Source organism: Conger conger, chromosome 10, assembly GCF_963514075.1.
Source record: "Conger conger chromosome 10, fConCon1.1, whole genome shotgun sequence".
NCBI lineage: Eukaryota > Metazoa > Chordata > Actinopteri > Anguilliformes > Congridae > Conger > Conger conger.
In genome coordinates, this window is record NC_083769.1 from 25,077,560 (window position 1) to 25,100,942 (window position 23,383).

A 23,383-nucleotide genomic window follows, 5' to 3' on the forward strand; every position below is an offset into this window, starting at 1 on the left:
TCATGGATGTGTTAGCAACTTCTGGCCTCAGCAAACCTTAAACAGAACTATAGAGGCTACGCTGCAAGATGCGAACCACAAGTGAGGGTGACCAGGTTATACTCTACTAAAAAGTACCTAAAAGAGCCTGCGCAGTTCTGGAAAAAGGTCTTCTGGACTGATGAGACCAAAACTGTGGTTCAGTCTGCTAAATATTACTGCTAAATTTAATCTGTTCACATCAGAATTCATTCTGCTGGTGCTGTAGTTACATTATAATGGCGTGAGCAGGCCCCAGTGGGCAATTCCTTTTAGCCTCTTTAGTCAATCTAGGTCTACAGTGAACTACAGGTGAGAGAACTAGGGGTGATTTTGGTTCTGTGACCAGAAAATGCAATATTATTTTTCAGAGAGGATGTAAACAGCTCCCCACCCAAGGCCATCAGTGAAGTCTCCCCCTGAGATCCTTGAGGGCCAGAATAGTTCCCCGTCTAGTCCTACTTGTCAGGGCTCAGTGTGTCCCTCACTGCCTGCAGATTTGTGTTATCCATTATGGTCAGCAACTAATTTTTTCAATTCTAGTATCTGAAAAAAAGACACAATGTTAAAATGTTTGTTTACAAATAAAATGAATAAGTTGGATATGCCTTATAGGATATATTGTTTGGTGGGTAATCTTTGACAATTTCTATGTTTTTTTTTCTATGTAATTTTTATGTTCATAGATTATGGACCCCCTAAAGTAACCTTGGCCATCCCCTGGTATAGTTCTAGAATTGGCACTGACTGTAGGAACATATCCGTGTATTTAGTTGAAAGTAACTACTTTGCTTTTTTAACAAAACTCTAGTTAATAACTAACCTACTAATAAGTCTACTCTTTCCTTTCTTTACATGCCAGTCAATCAGCTGTGACCTTTGTGCCTTTTGCGTATCACTTTCAGTCTCGAGGAAAGCATATAAGGGCAGGTGAGGACACCTGAGTGAAATCTGCTAAAGGTTCTTGTTTAAAGGAACCCGGGACTGAGTTTGGGGCATTGGCTTTTTGAGACGTTATGGAGGGAATAACAGCGCTTCTTATTCTTTCACTGGCTGCAGTTGTTAACACAGGTAAAAGCTTTAGCTATCCATGTACTTGATGTATTTTCTCAGATGGCATAGCCTCTATAGTCATTGATTCACAATCATTTAAATCTAACCTGAAGCACTAATTTAGTTGAAAGCAAACTTTGCACTTGACAGCAGTAGGCTATGTTTGTTGGGTAAGGTAAACCAGCACTCAGTTAATACAAATGGTTTTAGTGAATTTCAAATTGCCCTACTTTTCATGGGAATATATATGCTTTTGTGTAGAAATGATTAATAGCTAACAGCGCTTAACGTTAGTCACGGTTTACACAAAGAAGCTTCAAAGGTATAAAGTTTGATTTGTAACATGCACTCGCCTTTCCTGGCATTGCATGTACATTAGGCTACAACTTGGCCTACAACCTGCTAAACATTGCAGTGAATGTAAAGTTTCTTAGATTGAAACCTCAGGCAGATCATGCGATTAAACTAAGAATTAGTGCTGTGGCACGTGAACACTAGAATTAGAATTGTACATTGTATCATAAACTTGTGCATACAGCATTTTTTATAGAATTTTGAATAATGCCATGTAGCCAATTGAAAACAATTGCCATTTTTGGAAGATTTTGCAATCCTGTAGGAAAAATTAACAGAACAAGATGTTCTATCTCTGTTTTATGACAAATCAATCATAAATCAAAATCAGATTAAACCATCAAACTGTCAGAGTTGAGCAAGCTGGTTCCTCCAAAATTCTTAAAGCTTCATGCCAAAAAGTATGATTAAGTATGCACATATATTTTCAAACTGATTAACTGCTCATTTTTGCTAGAAGTATAGTGACCCATATGTAACCTGAATTGAATCAAATAATGTGTATGCTTAAATAAAAAAGTTGGAAAGTACCAGATAACACCATGTTTCGCATGATTAATCTTTTATGATTCCTCTTTGTTAGAAAACAGCTTGCAGTGCAGGATGTCTTGCGTTGTGGGGGTGGGCTATCATTGTCAAGGACAGTTCACATATGAGTCGTACAGGGCAGGATGTCTTGTGTGGAGGGGGTGGGCTATCTTTGTCAAGGACAGTTTGCAGAACAGCTGTATGCCTGAATAATGCGATAAGAATATTTAATTTTAAGAATAGCTTATGATGTAAAATGTCATGTCATTTATTTTTGACAAGAAAACATTTGTTAAGGGCAGTTTGTATGCCTGTACGACAATTATTTTTTTAAGAACAGCTGACAAAACAAAATGTCATTCAGTTTCGACAATTATTTTTAAGAACAAGCTGACAAAACAAATGTCATGTTTAAAGAAAACATTTATTTTTAGAGAATAGCATACAAAGCAAAATTATAATTTGGGCGATTGACAGAGATCAGATGGTATTTTTTAGGAGGAGTTGTGTTGAAAGAAGTGTATAAAATATGTGTGAAACCAACAATCAAGGTTCAATTCTGCAGAATTGATCCGGCTTTGTGCACTTGTGCTAATAAAGTCTGATTTTCCTGAAGAGCTTGCTGCCGTGGTATCTTTTCCCTCGTGAAGTTGTTTTTCGACAAATTAGAGATTAGACTTAGAATTCTGTTGTTTCCTAGACACGACAATCCCATAATTCCAAATGCATACAGTAAAAATCACTGTGTTGGTGTCGTGTATACCTGGGCTGATGGTCATCAATAATCTAGTGGTTTCTCCTGAAAATAGTTCGATTTAAATGTTTTATAGATTTTTTTTCAGTTCCCATTTTGGAGGATACCTATCATGGAGTTTCCTGAAAATAGCTTATAGATTTTTAAATAGTGCCATTGTTATGTTCCTGAGTTTATCATTGTTTATTATTGTTATTCTTGTAGTTTATTCATACAGTACTATTCATTGTATTTGTCATCCCCTGTCATGTCTGTTTCGGTATGTTTTCAAGCCTGAGTCACTCCCCTGTCTGCGTGCTTCACTATTCGGGTGGTTTTGGTAGTTTACAGGTTTCAAACTTTCGTCCATTCTTGCATTCCTTATATCCAGGCATGGTGTTTTTCATAAATCTTTTCTGAAAACAGTTTGATTTATATCTTTTGGATTTGAAATAGTGCCATGTATTGAACTGCAACATGTCAAACTATTTATTTCTTAATTTCAGTGACACTGCATTCACAGAATCCTTTTTTTTCTTTCTTTTTTCCCACATTTGGCTTTTGCAAGTCACTTAATTCCACTGATGACACTGCTAAAAATAATATGCTTTTGTTTATCAATATCAAAAAGTAGGATCTCTGTGTAAACATACCTTTTAAATTCTTAGATCCCATTTTAATGAATAACTTCTGGACAAATGGGACACCACGCATAGCCTTATATCACATTTTCGGGGCGTCAAAACTAATTCATCATTATCATGAACTTGATCGGTTATGAACAGGTGGGATTATTCTGCGGTCATTTAGGACTTGTGAGACTCAGCAAAGTACCTACACCATTCACTAAATCTTCTGTGAAAGCAATATATGTAAATCTAAAAAGAGGTCAGCCATAGCAATGAAGATCTAAGCTATATTTATAGCAAACTTTGTGTTTGCTATACATATTAAGCACTAATTACCCAGAATTACCCATTTCAATGTTGAATCCAGTTGCATTTTTGTAATGTTTCTGTATCTGTCCTGTGTGTATTTATGTTTATTCTTGTTATTTATTCATTTTTCATACATCCTTGGTTATTGTTTTCCATTACAGTTCTCATTTGTCATCCCCTGTTATGTCTGCGTCTGAATGTTTACCAGCCTAGTCACTCCCCTGTCTGCGTGTCCCACTATTCGGGTGTTTACGGTAGTTTCGGTTTTCAACATTCCTTCCAAACTCGCGATTCTTACTTCCTGCTTCTCTTGGTAGTTAAATGTTGTAAAGCACTATTCTTACTAGCTACTACTAATCTAGATATTGTACAGTACTAATCTGATTAATACACTAACTGTCTGTCTAACTAACTAACTAACTAACAATCACTTTTATTGGGTAGTTTAGAAATATTCACATAACTATCCATCCATTTTCACCTGCTTATCCGGAGTCGGGTCGCGGTGGCAGTAAGCTAAACAGGGTATTCCAGGTGTCCCTCTCCCCAGCAACGCATTCCAGCTCCTCCTGGGGGATCCCGAGGCGTTCCCAGGCCTGGGATTGCACACAACCCAAACAGCTGAGAGCAATCCTGAAGTTCATTGGAGACATAAAAAAACTGACTGAAAATCATTTTGATAAATCCCACATTATTTGTGTAAATGCATTTCCGAATGATTTTCGGACAAATTAATTCTGCTGATGTTCAAGAAATAAGACCCAGTCTCTAAAAACACGTGGGACTTAAATTCAAAATTGTGAGTTCCTGATGATTTAGTGTTAATGTGCCTAATTTTATCCGGTAGGATATTATGGCCAGTTTGCCACTGTTTACATTTCCATAATAAATGCAAAGCAGTTTTATATGTCATATTTATTCATACTGTACCAAACTGTGAAGTCAATCCACTCCAACTGTTTACTAGTTAAACCCATTCTGGAATTTTCACATATTTGATCAAGTACTGTTTTTTGTTAATGAATTAAGTCTCCAGCCTTGAAGTGAGAGATTAATCTTTCACTTTCATTCTTAACATGTATTTACTTTTGGAGCTTATTTTTTATAGTCCTTTATATTATCTGTTTCCTGAAAATAAAATTTAAGATGACTTTGTTCACTGACACAGACCCGCACACACAGACAGTTGTCCTTGCAAAGTTTGATTGCAGGTGTAAGGATTTTGTGCTGTATGTGCAGTACATGTTTCCATTTGTATAGGAAAGTCCTAAGAATGTAATGCAATACATATTTCTGGTCATTAAACAAATATGATCCTGCCTTCACACCACTACTAATGATTGTTGATGTTCCACACAGGGTCACACTCTCTCTGGGCATTTGCAACATTTATACACGGACAGACCCAATTCCCAGAATTCAGTGTAGTGGTTATGTTGGATGATCTTCAGGTGCTCTACTATGACCGCAACATAAAGAAATGGATCTCTCGAAGCCAACCAAGCTCAACAAATGTTGTTGAAGATTTTATCCTTGAAGGTGCAAACATTGTGATGGAACATGTTTATAATTCCATGAGCAGTCCAGCACACCGTGTAAACCTCCTCTCCAATCACACTGGAGGTGAGCTGAGTGCAACAACCAGATGTTTGACATGTACAGGTTGGTCGTTTGAATGTGGATGTGGCCTGTACTGCCACATGATACTTCATTAAATTATTATACAGAAGGGCAGTGGTTGCTCTACAGCATGCTGGCTGGTCATACGGGTACATTTCCTGTTTGCTCAGTCAGAGGACTGTTCAGAGACTGGATGACCCTCTAATCTGAATTAATTGTGGGAAGCGATAAAAAAAATCTGGGATTAAAAAAACTACAACTCAAAAATGATCGATGAAGCCCATATGCAGGCTGACACAGAGAGCCAGTTACAGCATCTGCCGTAAAAAGGACGATAGCAGAGCTGAATAAATCCAGTAAATGTAGGGTAAAGGCTGGTTTATACTCCGTCACTCAACTGAAATCGCAGAATGTTCATGAACGTTCTAATGTTGCCCAACATTGGAATGGTCATTGTTTAATTAAAAATATATTTAATTTCTGAAGTATAAACTGGTTGCAGCAATGGTGGCCCAACAAAATATAAACCAGCCTTAACAGGTACATTCACAGGCATTAGTTACAATCACAGCTAGTAGTAAGACAGAGGGAATTAAGAATGTTTCTTTATGAATGAATATTCAAAGTTTTGGCATTGGACATTTTCAATAGATGTTGCACAAGTCTGATATTTTACTGTATTCTTTTGGTCACACATTCAATTGAGGAGGGCACTAGACTACGGATATTCTCATTGCATTTTCACGAAATCATATCAAGAATGTAAGTGGGTTGATTTTTGGGACTCATGGCTTATTTGCTTCTTTTTTTTCTTTATTTTGAAGGAGTTCATGTTCATCAGAGGCTGGGTGGATGTGTGCTGGACAATGACAAAGCCAGCCCAGTCACGATGTGGGAAGCTTATGATGGAACGGCAGCGACACGCTACGACATGCATAATCGCACCGTCAACCCTCTATGGCCACAGCTTATGTGGTCCACAAAGGAAAAAGAATACTGGCCAATGCAATATAGACATATTTATCAGCCTATTTGTATCCAAACACTGAAGTACTATCTGGAGAAAGAGAAGAACATTGTGTTAAGAAAAGGTAAAGTAACCTTCTACAAACACCTAACTAAAGCACTTCTTTATACAAAGTTCAAAGTTCTTTATACCCTGATATCCTGTACAGTTTGGAATTGCTGGACTGTTACATTTCCTGTGGCCATAATAGCAGTGGGGTGCAGAAATCTGGGACATGAGACCTTTCTGAAATTCTAAGGCAAGATTGCTTTTTATTTTCATTTTTTACTGTTTATACATGATAAAAAAGGAAAAAGACCCTGTGCAAAAGTTTGGGAACCCTTTTGGATTATTATTTGTTACTTTTTAAAAATATGATTACTAAGGCCCAGACCCAGGTGATTTACTCATTAGGGCTTCAATGAGTCAGGTGAGTATAATTCCAGCACTGAAATTCCATGACTTCTGAAGTATCCAACTGCAGTGGCTGTTCTGTCTCATGTCAACAACCATAGGTTCCTCTAAACAGTTGTCCAAGGATGTCAGAATGAAGATGATTCATTTCCACCAAGAAGGATGAGGCAAAAAAAGATTCTCTCAATGCTTCAAACTGCCTATTATACAGTGGGAGCAATAATTATTTGATCCCTTGCTGATTTTGTAGGTTTGCCCACTTACAAAGAATGGAACTGTGTAGAATTTTAATCATAGGTACATTTTAACATTGAGAGACAGAATATCACAAAATAATCCACAATAACAACATCATATACATTTTCATTTTTGTCATTTGGCAGACGCTTTTAATCCAAAGCGACTTACAAGTGCATAGGTTCTACCACAAGTCAAAGCATCACATCCAGAACTAGGAAAATACACATGGACATATACATTTTATAAATTTAATATCATATTTTCACATGAAATAAGTATTTGATCCATAGAACAATAGGACTTTATACTTGGTGGAGAAACCTTTGTTGGCAAGCACAGAGGTCAGATGTTTGTTGTAGTTTTTCACCAGGTTTGCACAGATCTTGGGAGGGATTTTGGTCCACTCCTCTTTGCAGATCCTCTCCAAATCCTTAAGGTTCCGAGGCTATCGCTTGGCAACTCGAAGCTTCAGCTCCCTCCAAAGATTTTCGATGGCATTTAGGTCTGGAGACTGGCTAGGCCACTCCAGGACCTTAATATGCTTCTTTTTGAGCCACTCCTTTGTTGCCATATATTTTGGGTCATTGTCATGTTGGAAGACCCATCCACGACCCATTTGCAGTGCTCTCACTGAGGGAAAGAGGTTGTTGCCCAAAATTTCCTGGTACATGGCCCCATTGATCCTCCCCTCGATACGGTGAAGTCGTCCTGTCCCCTTAGCTGAGAAACACCCCCAAAGCATAAGGTTTCCACCTCCATGCTTCACAGTGGGGATGGTGTTCTTGGGATTGTACTCAGCATTTCTCTTCCTCCAAACACGGCGAGTTGAGTTGATGCCAAATAGCTCTATTTTGGTCTCATCTGACCACATCACCTTCTCCCAAGCCTCCTCTGGATCATCCAGGTGTTCTTTGGCAAACTTCAGGCGGGCCGGTACACGTGCCTTCTTCAGCAGAGGAACCTTGTGAGCGCAGCAGGATTTTAATCCTTCACGGTGTAGTGTGTTACTGATGGTTCTCTTCGTGACTGTGGTCCCAACTGCCTTCAGGTCATTAACAAGCTCCTCCTGTGTCGTACTGGGCTGATCCCTGACCTTTCTCATGATCATTGATATGCCACGAGGCGAGATCTTGCGTGGAGCCCCAGACTGAGGGAGATTGGCGGTGACTTTGTGTTTCTTCCATTTTCTAATAATTTCTCCAACAGTTGTTAACTTCTCAACAAGCTGCTTGCTTATTTTATTGTAGCCCATCCCAGCCTTGTGCAGGTCTACAATTTTGTCCCTGATGTCCTTAGACAGCTCATTTGTCTTGGCCATGGTGGAAACGTTGGAATCTGATTGATTGTGTGGACATGTGTCTTTTATACAGCTACATAACAATGTAAAGAGTTGACAGGTGTTTTGGGTAATGAGTTGAGATGAGGGAGTGCTTCTTAATGGAAAACTAACTGGTCTGTGGGAGCCAGAATTATTGCTGATTGGTAGGGGATCAAATACTTATTTCATGCAAAAATACAATAATAAATTTATAAAATTTATATGATGTTGTTATTGTGGATTATTTTGTGATATTCTGTTTCTCAATGTTAAAATGTACCCATGATTAAAATTCTACACAGTTCCATTCTTTGTAAGTGAGCAAACCTACAAAATCAACAAGGGATAAAATAATTATTGCTCCCACTTATTATTGTTCTGTGTTAACACAAACTCTGCACACATACAAACACACCATTTATGAAAAAAGATTTACAGAAATGGATTGTAGCAAGAAATAGCACAACATGGAATGAGCGCCGGTGTTAACATATGTGCAACCTGTCCATTGTACAAAACTGAAATCAATGTAAAACTACGCTGAGTGTTAACATTGCTACAATATGTCTTGGCTGCAGTGCTATTGCCTTGTTGATGTACAACAAAGTAATAATCCCCCCTCCCCCATTTCTTTCCGCAGCGAAATTGACTAAATAAGAATCTGAGGTTGAAGTTATAAATAAGTGCTTATGACCTAACGTTTTGCATTGTTAAGAAACAATACCAGAGCATATGAATCTATCTCTTAGCATGGCTAGATAAAAATGTATTTGGTCCTTCAAAAATCCAAGGCACACCTGACCTTGCCACACAGAACACTGTTTGAAAACCACTGCCTGAAAATATGGGGAATATGAAGCTATAAAAGGGCTGTAATTCCTACACACACCTAGAGACCATGAGATTAGAGCTGACAGTGCTTTAATCTCATTAATCGTCATTGTTTATTTTCCAATCCAATATGCTAGAATTCACTGCCAAAACAACCAAAATTGTGCCACTTTCCCAATACATTCACATTTAACTTGATATTTAATATGTTTTAAATAATTTTGTTATCATGGTTTATGTTGTAGTCCCCATCATCTACATGGAGAGTATCCTGGATCCAACCTGCCCAGGCCTGCCCTTTGTTTTGTTTTAAATGTAAATGTAAAAATATTTTCTGACTGCCTTTTCTGGATAGCAGTGGCTTCATACATCCACTGAGCACTGGTCCTTTTGCTCTCAAAACAGCCTCAATTCTTTGTGGAATGGATTCCAGAAGATATTGAATTTCTTTTTTTTTTGAGATTCTGTTCCATGACATGATTGCCTCCCACAATTTCTTCAGATTTGTCTTCTGTTCTATCACAGCCCATCCACAAGGTGTTCTATTGGATACAGATCCGGTGAGTAAGAAGGCCACTGAAGAACATTGAACTCATTGTTCATAAAACCAGTTTGAGACGACTTGATTTGTGACATGGGGCATTATCATGCTGGAAGTAGCCATTAGAAGATGAGTACATTGTGGCCATGAAGGGATGCACATGGTCAGCAATAAAGCTCAAATCGGATGTGGCATTCAAGTGATGATTGATTGGTATTAACAGACCCAAAGTTTGCCAAGAAAACACCATTACACCACCACCACCAGCCTGGAATGTTGACACAAGGCAGATTGGCTGTATAATAAAGTGCTCAGTGAGTGTATGTTGCAGTACTGTGGGTGCTACGCTGTGCAGTTGTTACATTTATGTAACAGTCGTTTTCTAACAAAATTTACAGTTTAATCCCATGTGAGGAACCTGTGCTTCCCTGCATTGCTGTATAACTGCCCTTTCTCTGGCTAATGCACTGATGTTTGCCCCTTCAGAGCGCCCCAGAGTCAGGCTGATCCACAAGCCATGCACTGAGACTGGAGAAATGAAGGTGAGCTGTCTGGCCACGGGCTTCTACCCCCGACATATCAACCTGACCGTGCTGAGAGACGGGCATCCCGTCCCAGATGAGGAGCTGATTCTGGGGGAGGTGTTACCCAATGGAGACGGGACCTACCAGACAAGGAGGACCCTGAGTATCCGTTCAGAGGAACTGAGAGAGAGACATCATTACACCTGCTCTGTCACACATCTTACTCTGGACAACAAGCTGGACATAAACTGGGGTAATTCAGATAATTATATGCTCTGCAACACATTATTGTGGAATCATTGGGACAGCGTGGAACATTGCATTGAGTATCTCACTGTAATGCTCTGTTTTACAGAACCAGAGGAAGGCTCAGATGTTGCAGTCATCAGTTCTCTGGTTGTAGTGCTGGTTCTGGTTCTTGTCTCTACCATCCTTTTATTTGTCATCTATAAGAGGAGGCGCAGAGGTGAGAGGCAATATTCATGGGGATGTCTTGAATGGGGAAAGGGTGAAACATTTTTATCTTGATCATTTTGTCTTTTTGCAGTCACTTTGTAGTTTCCTAGACCACCCTGAGAATTGACTCTGCATCCTGACTGCTTGCTAAAGGTAAGTGAAAAAGTATTGCACTTATCTTCAGCAGTGTTCGCACTAGAGTGTGCTCTTCTGCCCCTTTAGAAGATGTATCACTAATAGTTTGTCCTCTCAGTTTCAGAGTCAAGTGCATAGGTTCTTCATGCCACATGTGCATCAACATATAGGCAACAGCACCTCTTTTTCTATTTCACCTGTCAAGTTCATTTGTATATAATGTACATGCTGTATATATATTAAAATATATAATAATATAAATGATTATAGGAAAGATGTGAGAGTGTGGGTGTGAGAGTGAGAGTGAAAAAGAGTAGGAAGGCGAGTCGGCTGTCCAGCCAAACGGAGTATCCAGGCAAGAAGGGTCTTCACCAGGGAGGTGGCCAAGAACCCAACGGCCACTCTTACAGAGCGTTGGAAGTGGAGATGGGAGAACCTGCCAGAAGGATGACCTTCTTAGCAGCACTGCAGGCCTTTATAATAGAGTGGCTAGGCACATGACAGCCCACTTGTACTTTACAAAGCAGCTGAGGTCTGAGAGAATGAGGATATATAATCTGGTGTGATGAGAAAAAATAGAAATCGTTGGGCAGAACTACCCTCAAAGGGGCTTCTACAAAGTACTGAATTAACGGTCTGAATACCTATATAAATGTGAGATTTCAGTTTTAGATTTTTAATTCATTTGCTAAAAATGTTTTCACTTTGTATTTATGGGCTATTGTGTGTAGATTAATGGGATTGTAAATTGTATTTTATCCATTTAAAATTAAATCTACAACACAATAAAGTGTGCAAAAAGTAAAGGCTCTGAATACTTGCAGCCTCTATATCTACTGTACACGTTGTGATATTTAGTAAGTCAATGTCAAGTCACATTTATTCATAAAGCAAATTTAAAATGACTACTGTGCTGTACAATTTCTAATTACTATATATGTACAAAATAAGAACAGTGAAAAAAACAAACATCCACAGTCCTGTAATAATAATACATGAAGATACAACAAAAACAATAACAAAGACAATTCTCATATGGAATTAAAAACAAGGGCATAGAAGCTGGGATTTGAACGTGTTGGTGCAGTTTGTTCCACAGTCTCGGTGCGGCCACAGACCACAGGTCACACACACACACACAAAGAAAATTGGCTGCCATGCTAGGCACCAAGCAGCTTGTCAGGATCTGTCAGGAGCAATTGGGGGTTAGATGACTTGCTCAGGGATACTTTGAAACCCTCCTGCCAGATGACCCATCTTACCTCCTGAACCAATGTTGCACCAGTGACACTCTTTGCAAAGAGTAGGGGGTTCCCCAGTGTCCTGGCTAAATTCCAAACCTGGCTCTTTCAACCTGCCACCTAATTTTTTTAAAAATTCAAAAATGTTCTTTGCCTCTCTGCTTCAGCTGGTGAGTGTTCTGGCCCAAAATGGCAGCATTGCGTCACACAGGAGGGTGCTACACATTGGTGGTGGTTGAGGCGAGTTTCCCCCCAATCACTGTAAAGTGTCGGAGTGTCTAGAAAAGGACTATATGAATACATTTGGAAGGATATCAGGCCATTCCTCGATGCAGATCCTTGCAAGATCCTTCACATTCTTGGGTGTGTGCTCATTAGCTGCCCAGATTCAGTTTAGCCCACAGGTTTTTGATTGGATTATGGTCCGGTGCTTGAGATGGCCATTGTAAAAACATAGATTTTGTTGTCAGAGAACCATGTGTGTGGATTTTAAAGCATGCTTTGGGTCATTGTCTTGCTTGAAAATCCACCCACTGCCAAGTCTCAGCCTTGTTACATTACAACGCGACATACAAAGTGCATACCCATAACCAGGGATAAATGCATTGAAAAATCCTAGAGGGAAGTAGAATTTCACCTGCAACCTGCACAACAAAGGACCAGGGCCTATTTGATCATTGGATTTTCTTTTATATTGTAGTACCACAACACGCAAATTTATAAACAAACTGCTTACCAAGCCAAATACTGCTTACCTAGACAAAACATCCTAATGCACAAATCAATATCACAGGTAAAATGAGACAGGTGCGTGGGGGGTTTGGACCATGACTCAGAAACAGTAGTGTAGTAAAGTCCCATCAGGGCTTTATTTGGGGAATATCCAGAGAGCGTAGTCAAAAACAAGCAATGTTAATACACATAAATATCCAGCCAGAAAACCAAAGCGCAGTACCGCAGAAGGCAGTCTCATAGTTGGTACACCATGCGGGAAGTCCGGTAGCCAGGAAAACTGTCAGCGGGCAGAAGTACAGGTGGACGGTTGGCAGGCTCAGGGTCAACGATGGTGCAAGAGTCAAAACCGAAGTCTTCCCCGAAAGGCAAAAGCACAAAAACAGCAGGCAAAGTCATGGTACAGGCAGGCAATGGTCAACAAAACAAAAGTCAATAAACAATGGTCAATAAACAGGCGTTGCTCGTAACAGGTGGACAAATGGCTTGCCACTACCGCTCAACCACTGCACTGACCAACAGGAGGCAAACAATTTCACAAAGACAAGACATGAAACTGAGTTTTATATGCAGGTGAAGACAGGTGTAGACAATTAGCTTGAGAGTAGCAAGAAAATGGAAATCAGGTGTGGAGGATTGACAACTTCACGAGGTAATTAGTAATCGTTAGTAATGAACCTATCCTGCCCTAGCATTAGTAAATTAGTAAATGACATGCACAAGAAACGTAAGGTAACATGAACACATGATTAGAATTACCCAATCCTGATCTAGCATTAGTAGATTAGTAAGTAGACAAGGGAAATTGAAACAATTAGGGTGTGAGTGACAGAAAGGGAGAGAGAGAAAGCAGGAATGCAAGATTTGCAGAAAGACATGAAAAAGTGTATGCTGATCAATGACCAGTACAGCGTAACATGAAACATAAATTGTGACATAACAAGTTTGCGAAATATGACAATAAACGAAATAAACTAAATAACATTATATAACATTATATATAAATGCCTGCCATTTACCATTTAACATGACATGGCAAGACTAACAATTAAATTGTAACAACAACTAAACATGAAACATAACATGCCATGAAACATAAAAACGTGGTGATACTAGACTAACATAATACGTGACATGACAATAACATAACCAAGACAATAACTAAACATAAAACATGACATGACAAACATGAAACGTGACATAAAGACAACAATTAAGGTTTACAGGGAGGTAGGGAGGGACAGGGAGAGGTGCAGCTTGAAGAGGTGCGTCTTCAGTCTGCGCTTGAAGGTGGTAAGAGATTCTGCTGTTCTGACCTCCAAGGGGAGTTCGTTCCACCACCGTGGAGCCAGAACAGACAGTAGTCGTGAGTGGGAGGTGGAAGTTTGGAGAGGGGAAGGCGCCAAGCAGCCTGTGGTGGCCAAACGAAGAGGTCTGGCAGGGGTGTAGGGTCTGATAACTTTTTGGAGGTAAACTGGGGCTGACCCCTTAACTGCTTGGAAGGCTAGCACCAATGTTTTGAATTTGATGCAAGCCATGACAGGCAGCCAGTGGAGTGAGGAGGCAACTAGATTGTCAGCCAAACTGGCCTGATACTCGGTGGAATCCATTATACCATTGATCTTTACCTAGACTCTTGGAATTAAAACAGCCCCAAAACATCACTGATCCACCACCATATTTCACTGTGGGCATGAGGTGCCTCTCCTTTAATTAATCTCTGTTTCAATTTAAATTCATGACTTGCAGCTGTTCGACAGGATGTAAACAGATCCCCACCCAAGGCCACCAGTCAAGTCTCCCCATGTACCTGAGATCCTTGAGGGCCAGAATAGCTCTCCATCTAGTCCTCCTTGTCAGGGCCAAAGCAGGCAAACTGAGCCCTGCAAATTTGTGTTATACATTAAGGAGATTGTCAGCAATGCTGCCGGTATTTTTTTAAGTGAACTAATTTTTTTCAATTCTAGTATCTTCAGGCACAATGCTAAAATGTTTGTTTGCAAATAAAATTAATACATATGATATGCCTTATAGGATATCATGTTTGGTGGGTTATTTTTGACAATTGCACTCATGTTTATGGATTATGGACCCCCTAAAGTACCCTTGGCCACCCCCTTGACACCCAATTTGTATAATTCTAGAATCGCCACTGACTGTAGGATCAGATGTATTTAATTGAACGGGAGTACTTTGCTTTTTTAACCCTTTGATGCACAAGATATGCAAAGATATAGAAGTCGGGTCCCAAGCTGTGCATGAAAGGGTAAACAAAAAACTGGTTAATAACTAACCTAATAATAAGTCTCCTCATTCCTTAATATGCCAGTTAGTCAGCCATGACTTTTGTGCCTGTCGGTTATCAGTTTCAGTCTGAAGGAAACCAAATAAGGGTAGGTGAGAGGACTTGAGTGAAATTGGCTAAAGGTCCTTGTTTAAAGCAACCCGGGACTGAGTTTGGGGTGTTGGCTCTTTGAGGTGCTATAGAGGGAATGACAGCGCTTCTTATTCTTTCACTGGCTGCAGTTGTTAACACAGGATTAATTGTCATGGGTGGAAGGTAGTGACTGGTTGTGGCCACCAGAGGGCAGGGGCTCATTATTTTCACCTGGCCCTCATTAGTGCCAGGGGAGCCTACCTCCTGAGGGTATTTAATGCCATCGCTAGCTGTCGGTCGGCGCTTTGGTGTCAACTGTGCGCTCTTGCACCAGGCTGGTATGCACGCGATTGACTTGGTGTCTTATATGAGTCAGGTATCGTGCTGGTTCGGGTTTCTTTCACATTTAAAAGAAAAGGTAAGGAAGACACTCAGCTTGTTGGTGCTGTGTGCACTGCTGACGCCTTCCGAAAGGTTCTTTGTTTTTTTTATTTCATTTATAGCTCGTGTGAGCTTGTTGGTGAGGGATGTTATCCCCGGTATTTGTATTTTGGTTTGTGTTTTTCCTGAGCTGCGTCTCAAGGTTCTTTGTTTTATTGACTAGTGTTTTATACTAGGTTGCACTTTTATTTCGGCCCCCGGTCTGGGGTTGGCAGTGCTCGCTTGTAGCACTCATTTTGGTTGGGTTGTTCGCCCTGGTTTTTAAGGGTCGCTTTATTTTCCTGTAGCCGTTTTTTGGGCTGTTCCTTTTATTTTGGTCGGAGTTGTCTCAAGTATTTTCTGTTTCTTTTGCCTCCCGGGGTTTTGTGGCGAACATGTTCGCGTGTCCTCTTATAAGGGATTACCCTTAGTCGCTCCTGGCTCTCCGCCAGTCCCCGACATTACATTAATAGCCAACTGTATTTAACATTAGTAAGATAGCTTTTCTACTGTAAAATCAAACTGTGTTACGCAATGAGGATTCAAAGGTACAAAGTTCGATTCTTAACATGATGAGTATATTCGTGCACTCACCTTCGCTGGCATTGCATATACATTAGGCTACAAACCGAGGGGACCAGGTGTGGCTTAACATTGCAGTTAATGTCAAGTTTCTTAGAAAATGTTTTAAACACAATGCTTGTGTAATTCAGAAATTACAACATTAAAACCTCAAGCAGATCTTGCTTTTGCGATTAAACTAAGAATTAGTGGTGTGGCATGTGAGCTCCAGAATTAGAATTGTTCTTTGTATCATAAGCTTGTGCAGCATTTTTATAGACTTTTGAATAATTTCATGTAGCCTAATAAATACAATTGCCATTTTTGGAAGATTTTGCAATCCCATAACTCCAAATGAATACAGTAAAAATTCACTGTGTTGGTGCCATGTAAAAGTCAACTTTGAATATCTAGAAACTGCCGATTTCCTGGGATTTTCACACGCAACATTCTCTAGAGTTTGCAGAGAATGGTGTGAAAAACAAAAAACATCCAGTGAAAAGCAGTTCTATGGGCAAAATATATTTACTGTATGTGTGTGTATTCAAACTGAAAAAAATTCATTGCATACCATCGACCATTGGCTTATTTGCTTCTTTTTTTCCTCTTTGTTTTGAAGGAGTTCATGTTCATCAGATGCTGGCTGGATGTGTGCTGGACAATAACAAGCCCAGCCCAGTCATGGTGTGGGAAGCTTATGATGGAACAGAAGTGTCGCGTTACAACATGCATAATCGCACAGTCAGCCCTCAATGGCCACAGCTTATGTGGAAAGAAGCATTCTGTGGAATGGATTATACAAATGTTTATCAATGTTTATCATGAGACCTTTCTGCTTGTGTAATTCAGAAATTACAACATTGAAACCTCAAGAAGATCGATTGATTAAAATAAAAATTAGAGGTGTGATGCTTGAGCTTTTTGTAAAATAAACATGTGCAGCATTTTTATAGACTTTTGAATAATGCCAAGTGGCCTATTGAATACAGTTGCCATTTTAGAAGATTTTTCAATCCCATAATTCCAAATTCATACATTAAAAATTCACTGTGTCAGTGTTGTGTATGCATGGGCTTCAAGAATGTAGTGGTTTTTCCTGAAAATAGTTTGATTAAAATGTTTCATAGATTTTTTTTCAGTTCCCATTTTGGAGGGTACCAGAATATCATTATATTTCCTGAAAATTACTTAAGGCCCAGACCCAGGCTTCAATGAGTCAGCTGAATACACTGTGCAGTAGGTAAATTTATGTGACAGTCCTTTTCTAACAAAACGGTGTACATTTTTATCCCATGTGAGGAACCTCTGTTTCCCTGCATTGCGGTATAACTGCCCTTTCTCTGGCTCTGCTGTTTGCCCCTCCAGAGCACCCCAGAGTCAGGCTGATCCACAAGCCATGCACTGAGACTGGAGAAATGAAGGTGAGCTGTCTGGCCACGGGCTTCTACCCCCGACACATCAACCTGACCATGCTGAGAGACGGGCATCCCATCCCAGATGAGGAGCTGATTCTGGGGGAGGTGTTACCCAATGGAGACGGGACTTACCAGACAAGGAGGACCCTGAGTATCCGTTCAGAGGAACTGAGAGAGAGACATCATTACACCTGCTCTGTCACACACCTTACACTGGACAACAAGCTGGACATAAAATGGGGTAATTCAGACAATTATATGCTCTGCAACACATTATTGTGGAATCATTGGGACAGGGTGGAACATTGCATTTTGCACAATTACGTATTTGTTAAGACTGGTACTTTCCACAAACATTAACCAGTGGTAGTTTGAAGTAGAACGTCATGGCCTGTGTATCATTTATTTACTGATCTCTCTATAATGTATTGCTTTACAGAACTAGAGGAAGGCTGGTTGTAGTGCTGGTGCTGGTGTTTCTAGTCTTTACCACTTTACCAGCATTTGTCATCTATAAGAGGAGAAGCAGAGGTGAGAGGCAATATTCATTCGGATGTCTTGAATGGAGAAAGGGTGAAACATTTTTATCTTCATCATTTTGTCTTTTCACTCTGCATCAAGGCGAAAGGTTATTGTTTGCTAAAGGTGCCTGGATATTACAATGAATACAGTAGAGTACGCTCTTCTGCCTCTTTAGAAGATGTGTCACAGATAGTTTGTCTTCTTAATTTCAGAGTCAGAAGACAAAGCTTCAAGCCTCCATTTGCTCCCAACAATGACATGAAGTGCACTAGTGCAGGCTATTATGTGTGCGTCAACATATAGGCTGCAGCGCCTCTTATTCTATTTACACCTGTCAGGTTAGTTATTCTGCATATACAATTTACAGTTATGTATATTTTAATATTGAATAATGTCATTGATTAGAAGGACATGAGAGACAGAGACGGAGAGTGTTTCTCAGTACCAAGAACGTGATGTCAGGACTCGGGTCCTTGTGAAGTAGCTCCATTCGGGAGACCGCCCTTCAAGAACACAAGGGCAGAGAATGCAGTTGTATGTGGGGAGCCCTGTAGCGTAGTGGTTAAGGTAAATGACTGGGACTCGCAAGGTCGGTGGTTCGAATCCCGGTGTAGCCACAATAAGATCTGCACAGCTGTTGGGCCCTTGAGCAAGGCCCTTAACCCTGCATTGCTCCAGGGGAGGATTGTCTCCTGCTTAGTCTAATCAACTGTACGTCGCTCTGGATAAGAGCGTCTGCCAAATCCCAATAATGTAATAATGTATGTATTTGAGATGCAATGCGTGCTTGTGATACCCCTATAATCTGCTGCAGTACAACTACCTTACATTTGATTGCAGCCTCATACCGACAAGCACATGTCGGTATTGCTAGGATTCCGGGCACATACTCCCCCATGAGAATTTAAATGAAAAAAAATGTTTTGAAAATGAAATACATTTAAAAAAAAATCTCTAAGTAGCTGAGACAAGTGTTCCTTATGGCAATACAATATCAGCACTTGCCACACAAGACATGGTCAACAAGAAAGTACCTACTCTGGGACACATAAGCCACATCTACAGTTTATTATGAAATGGTCTATAGTACCCCAATCAAAGTCTGAAAAAATGCATTCAAGGCTGTTTAATGGGCCACACACCCTGAAGTCACTTACTCTCAATCACATAGAATGCCTATAGAAATTTTTCTTAATTTTCACCTTTGGTGCCTGAAGTCTGATAATAAGACCCATTTAATTTGGACCCCTTAACTTTAACCCCTTTAGTTCCCTTCCTGTTTTCATTCCTTCCCTTTTCTACAAACCTTTCGACTTGTTTCTGCCTGAGAAGAGTTCAATGAGATGGAGGTTGAGAGGGAGAGGTATGGAGGAAAGGCTGGGGGAAGTGCAAACACTTTCTTTCAGGGAAGTGTCTAATTTAGTAAGCAAAATACAGTATTTACACCTCAAGACACATAATAATTTAATGTGTCCTTTTGGAGTCTCCAAATATCCTTTTTGGAAAACTGCCTAGATATAGCTGGTGATTTTTTTGTGATATTGTCATCAAATTTCAAAGGGGATTTGTCCAGTGATGTGACTGTGGCTCAATTGTGTACACTGATCTGTATCCACTGTAAAACTGAAAATATTTACTGGAAATAAATGACTTACACTTCCACTGTGTTTGAGCTTCTGTGACTTTGTATTTGTTAAATTTAGTAAAATTTTGACTCTTGGATAACAAACCCCAAAGGGTTATCATTCAGATGAGGCAATTGACTCCGGTTTGCCTCCCGAACAGCATATCCGCACATCACAAGCGTGCATAGCCTTCTCTGTCCTTGTGCTGACCATTCTCATCAAGAACACTTGTAAAAAATGTGCTTCCCAAGAACACAAGTATGTTCTTGCATGCTTGGCATTTCATTCTTGGTTTTGGAGTGGGACTTGGGCCATTAAATATGATGTCACACACATTCATAAGAACGCAAGTACGGACAAGTAAGCTACTGTTTATGGTTATTGAGAAAAATATTTTTTCAGAAATCCGTATGTAAATGTATGTGCAATTGGAAACAAACAAACAAATTCCACTGGATTTATCAAACACACACATACACAGCTTTCTTTATTCCCATATATTATAGTTTGACCCAGTTGTGTATGCTGGAGGAATGCATTGGCCAATTAATAGCAAATTATAACCCAAGTTATAACACATTGGCCAAATGAACCATGGTATGCTAGTTGGTAAATAGATGTGCTCTTCAAGGGTTCAGGCTGTATCTATGTGATCACGCTAGGACTCAGAACTGAATTTTCCTCTGGGGTCCTCAATGCACTTGCCCCTGAGTTTGATTTGCACTTCATTGTACGTCACTCAGGATAAAAGCGTCTGCTAAATGCATATAATGTAATGTTATAAGAGAGTCATTAGTAATGACTCATTACTGTCTGAAGCCAAAACAAAGTAGGTGAAAATGCAAAAGAAAGTTGTTCTCCTTTATTTTACAATAAAATACTGAGAATCATAAACAGGTATGATTGAGTTGAACCTATACCTTTTTCTGAATCATAATCTCCTTGACCACATGCTAGCAAAATCTTAGGTTGATAAACAGAACTACTAAAGATCTATGAAGCAAAATGTAAGCAGTGTACCCTGGTGTCCCTTAGTGTCTCCAAATTTATCCAAATGGACAGCAAATATTTTTCCTCAAGCTCACAGAGTCCTTTAAATGCCGTTTGGTAAACTAGGAACTAAAGAGTGGAAAAATATGTTTTCAATTTGTCATTATGGATTATTGAGTGTAGATTGACGCACAAAAATTATGCACACAAAGATCAATCTTCTCAAAGTAACTATAGCTTACTTTCCACTGCAGGTCCACTGCACACTGAAATCTGTGAATAATTGCATTTTTTCCAGTGAAAATGACAGTACTGCGTTAAAAAGCTGACTAAGTATGGCTATGTGTCATGAAAGTTTGATATTAAAATGACAATAAGTAAATACACTTTTAAAAAAGATTTTTGAAGCCAATGTCTTTTGATTAAATCATGGTTTGATATTCAGAGGGGATTGAATGAAAAAAGAATGCTTCCACAAGGTTAAGAACACCAATTCCATTCATTAAAAAAAAAGACAAAATACAAAATCCAGCAATTACTTGAGCAATAACAACTTTCAAGTGCAAATACCATTATCGACTCTATGATAAATCATAGCAAACTCTTATTTTAAAAAGCAAAAAAACAAACAAACAACCAAACCAACAAAAAAAAACATATCCATGTGTTCAGTTTCAGAAAAGGATGAGGGGGATCTGTCAGTCTGCAGGGAACATTCAAAAGAATACATCAATGGCATTTCTACTGAAGCTTCAGCTTTACTAATGGGTGAGCATGACAAGGACAACTACTGTCAGTCAGTCCGGGAGTCCAACATCCTTGCCTTTTTTGTCTTTGAACCAGCAATGATTACACAGATCACTGTCTGCTGAATGACGTAAGGGTGCACCACCCAGAGTTATATCTTCTTTATTCACAATGAAAACCATGATCTGGATTAAAGTATGTATTGACTCCTGAAAATATGAAAGCAAATACTGAAGTACAGAAATAAATGTTCTGTTCAAATGGCATCTCAAAAACAATTAGTCGTTCTCAAAATTTAACTGGTGTCGATTCCGAAATACATTTATGTACACTTATATTGTTGATTATTCAATCTTTTGTGTGAATTTCAGTGTAAGGGATGCAATATTGTTTTTTCTTTTCTTTTAAAAGGCAAAACCAAAAACTAGTCACTATATTTTATAATTACTCCTCAGAATAAATTATTTTTAAACATAAAATTAAGACATTCCATTATACAGTTTTGGCTTTAAATGGTTTTAAATATTGTTCTTGGTTTGTTACGCACAGGAAAGGATATATGGGGACTAAATTCATTGCACATACAACAAAGGTAGGGTGACAGGTCTTGATCTAGTGCACAAGATAATAATTTGTCCTGCCATTGGGGGCAGTCGTTGGAAGAGCTGGTTTTAATGGGACAGAATAGTTTTGAGATAGAGGGAAGGGGAGAAGTTATGTCTTCTTTGGAATTAGTGAGTAATAGGATGGGTGGGGCGGGGGCAGTACATAATTTAGGGTTGTGCTCTGGGGAAGTCAACCCGCTGGCGCAACCCTCGTCTAAGCCTATTTGTCAGTTACAATATTTAATGAAAACAATAAAACTGCTTTACCATAGAAAGCTTGTCCTTCCACAGCATTCTGGCTGGTGTCCTAGACGGGGCTCATCTCCATTCTTCAAGGCTTCACGATTTGGCGCGTGATGATTTGGCAACCGTTATCTTCCCAATCTTTATCATCTCCCTCCACCCAATCACATCAGCGCCAGGCTGTTGAGTCTCAGACGATTCGCCGACCGCATCTCACCGATGTTTCCCCGTTCCCGCCCCCCCCCCCAGCCCGCCGTGTCAGACAGACCTCGCGTTCGCCGCTCAGACCGGTCCTGACCGGCCGAAGCTGAGTGTCAGCGCTGCACTCGGACACGGGGCGGCGGGGAAGGGAAGGAGGCCGTAACGGGAACGCACTCCCTGGCTCGCGCTCAGAGACCTGCCCGGAGGACCACAGGATCTCAGGCTGTGTATAACTGCGGGAGATTTGATTACTGCTTTAAACTGCATCGATCCAGAGCGCTATCTGACTCCTCCAGACTCCACACTGTCATTTTTCACCCCCCGCTCAGATACACTTAAGAGATGATGTGGTCACTTGTGAATTATCCAAAATGCCTTTGGAGCTCAATGCATCACGCACGGCAGGATAAATAATCCCTTCCTCTGTTCCTCGTTATATTTTTATCACAGTACAGCCGGGGTAGTCACCTTGACATTTTTTATTTTTCATTTTTTTTATTTTTTTCTCAGTCACGTGACCTTGTGTACCCTCCAGCTATTGGTCAGATTGCTGTAATTTGTTGCTGTAAGGGATTACTATGGACCATGCTGTTCGCCACGTCGCAGTGGGAGAACTGTTAGTTTTAAGCTCCTGTTATATTTACAGTGATAAAATATGCTGCTGGTGTTTTTGCGCTGGCCCATGGAGGGAATGTCTGGACAGAACTATGGGAGGGCAGGAGCAGGCATGTGGAGGCTGGGGATGTTGTGAACAGCTTGACTCGTTGGTCTCCTGGCTGGCAGTGACACCTGAGGCACAGTTTTCCCACCATTGAACCGGAGCTCTGACAAAGTACACGGTGTGCTGGGCGATGTTCTGTTTTCACCGTCTGATCCCCCAGACCCCTTGCTGCTGTTATTCAGGTGCATTCTGGGACATGTTATCATTCTTTTACATTGCAAGCATCGTGTTAGGATGGTTTATTGGCCCAGAATCCTGTACTCTAAACACCGCA

The 23,383-nt window shown here is 40.0% G+C and overlaps 1 protein-coding gene and 1 pseudogene across 1 annotated transcript; one reads left to right on the forward strand and one right to left on the reverse strand.

The window, feature by feature from the left end:
• Positions 1-23,383, reverse strand: part of LOC133139505 (signal peptide, CUB and EGF-like domain-containing protein 3) — a 370,116-nt pseudogene that overhangs the window by 186,548 nt on the left and 160,185 nt on the right.
• Positions 4,971-22,551, forward strand: LOC133138559 (major histocompatibility complex class I-related gene protein-like). The gene is made up of 7 exons (XM_061257424.1): positions 4,971-5,247; positions 6,069-6,335; positions 10,081-10,371; positions 10,474-10,584; positions 17,406-17,606; positions 19,310-19,340; positions 22,437-22,551. Exons 1-7 carry the CDS (start codon positions 4,971-4,973, stop codon positions 22,549-22,551), a joined length of 1,293 nt encoding a protein of 430 aa, XP_061113408.1.

What these genes read in the sequence shown, in the direction of transcription:
- LOC133138559 (XM_061257424.1), top strand. Translation starts at nt 4,971, where the DNA reads ATGTTCCACACAGGGTCACACTCTCTCTGGGCATTTGCAACATTTATA. An exon ending in CTATAAGAGGAGGCGCAGAG is followed by an intron (nt 10,585 to 17,405) that starts GTGAGAGGCAAT and finishes TTGCCCCTCCAG; the next exon opens with AGCACCCCAGAGTCAGGCTG. An exon ending in CCAGACAAGGAGGACCCTGA is followed by an intron (nt 17,607 to 19,309) that starts GTATCCGTTCAG and finishes CTGCCTGAGAAG; the next exon opens with AGTTCAATGAGATGGAGGTT.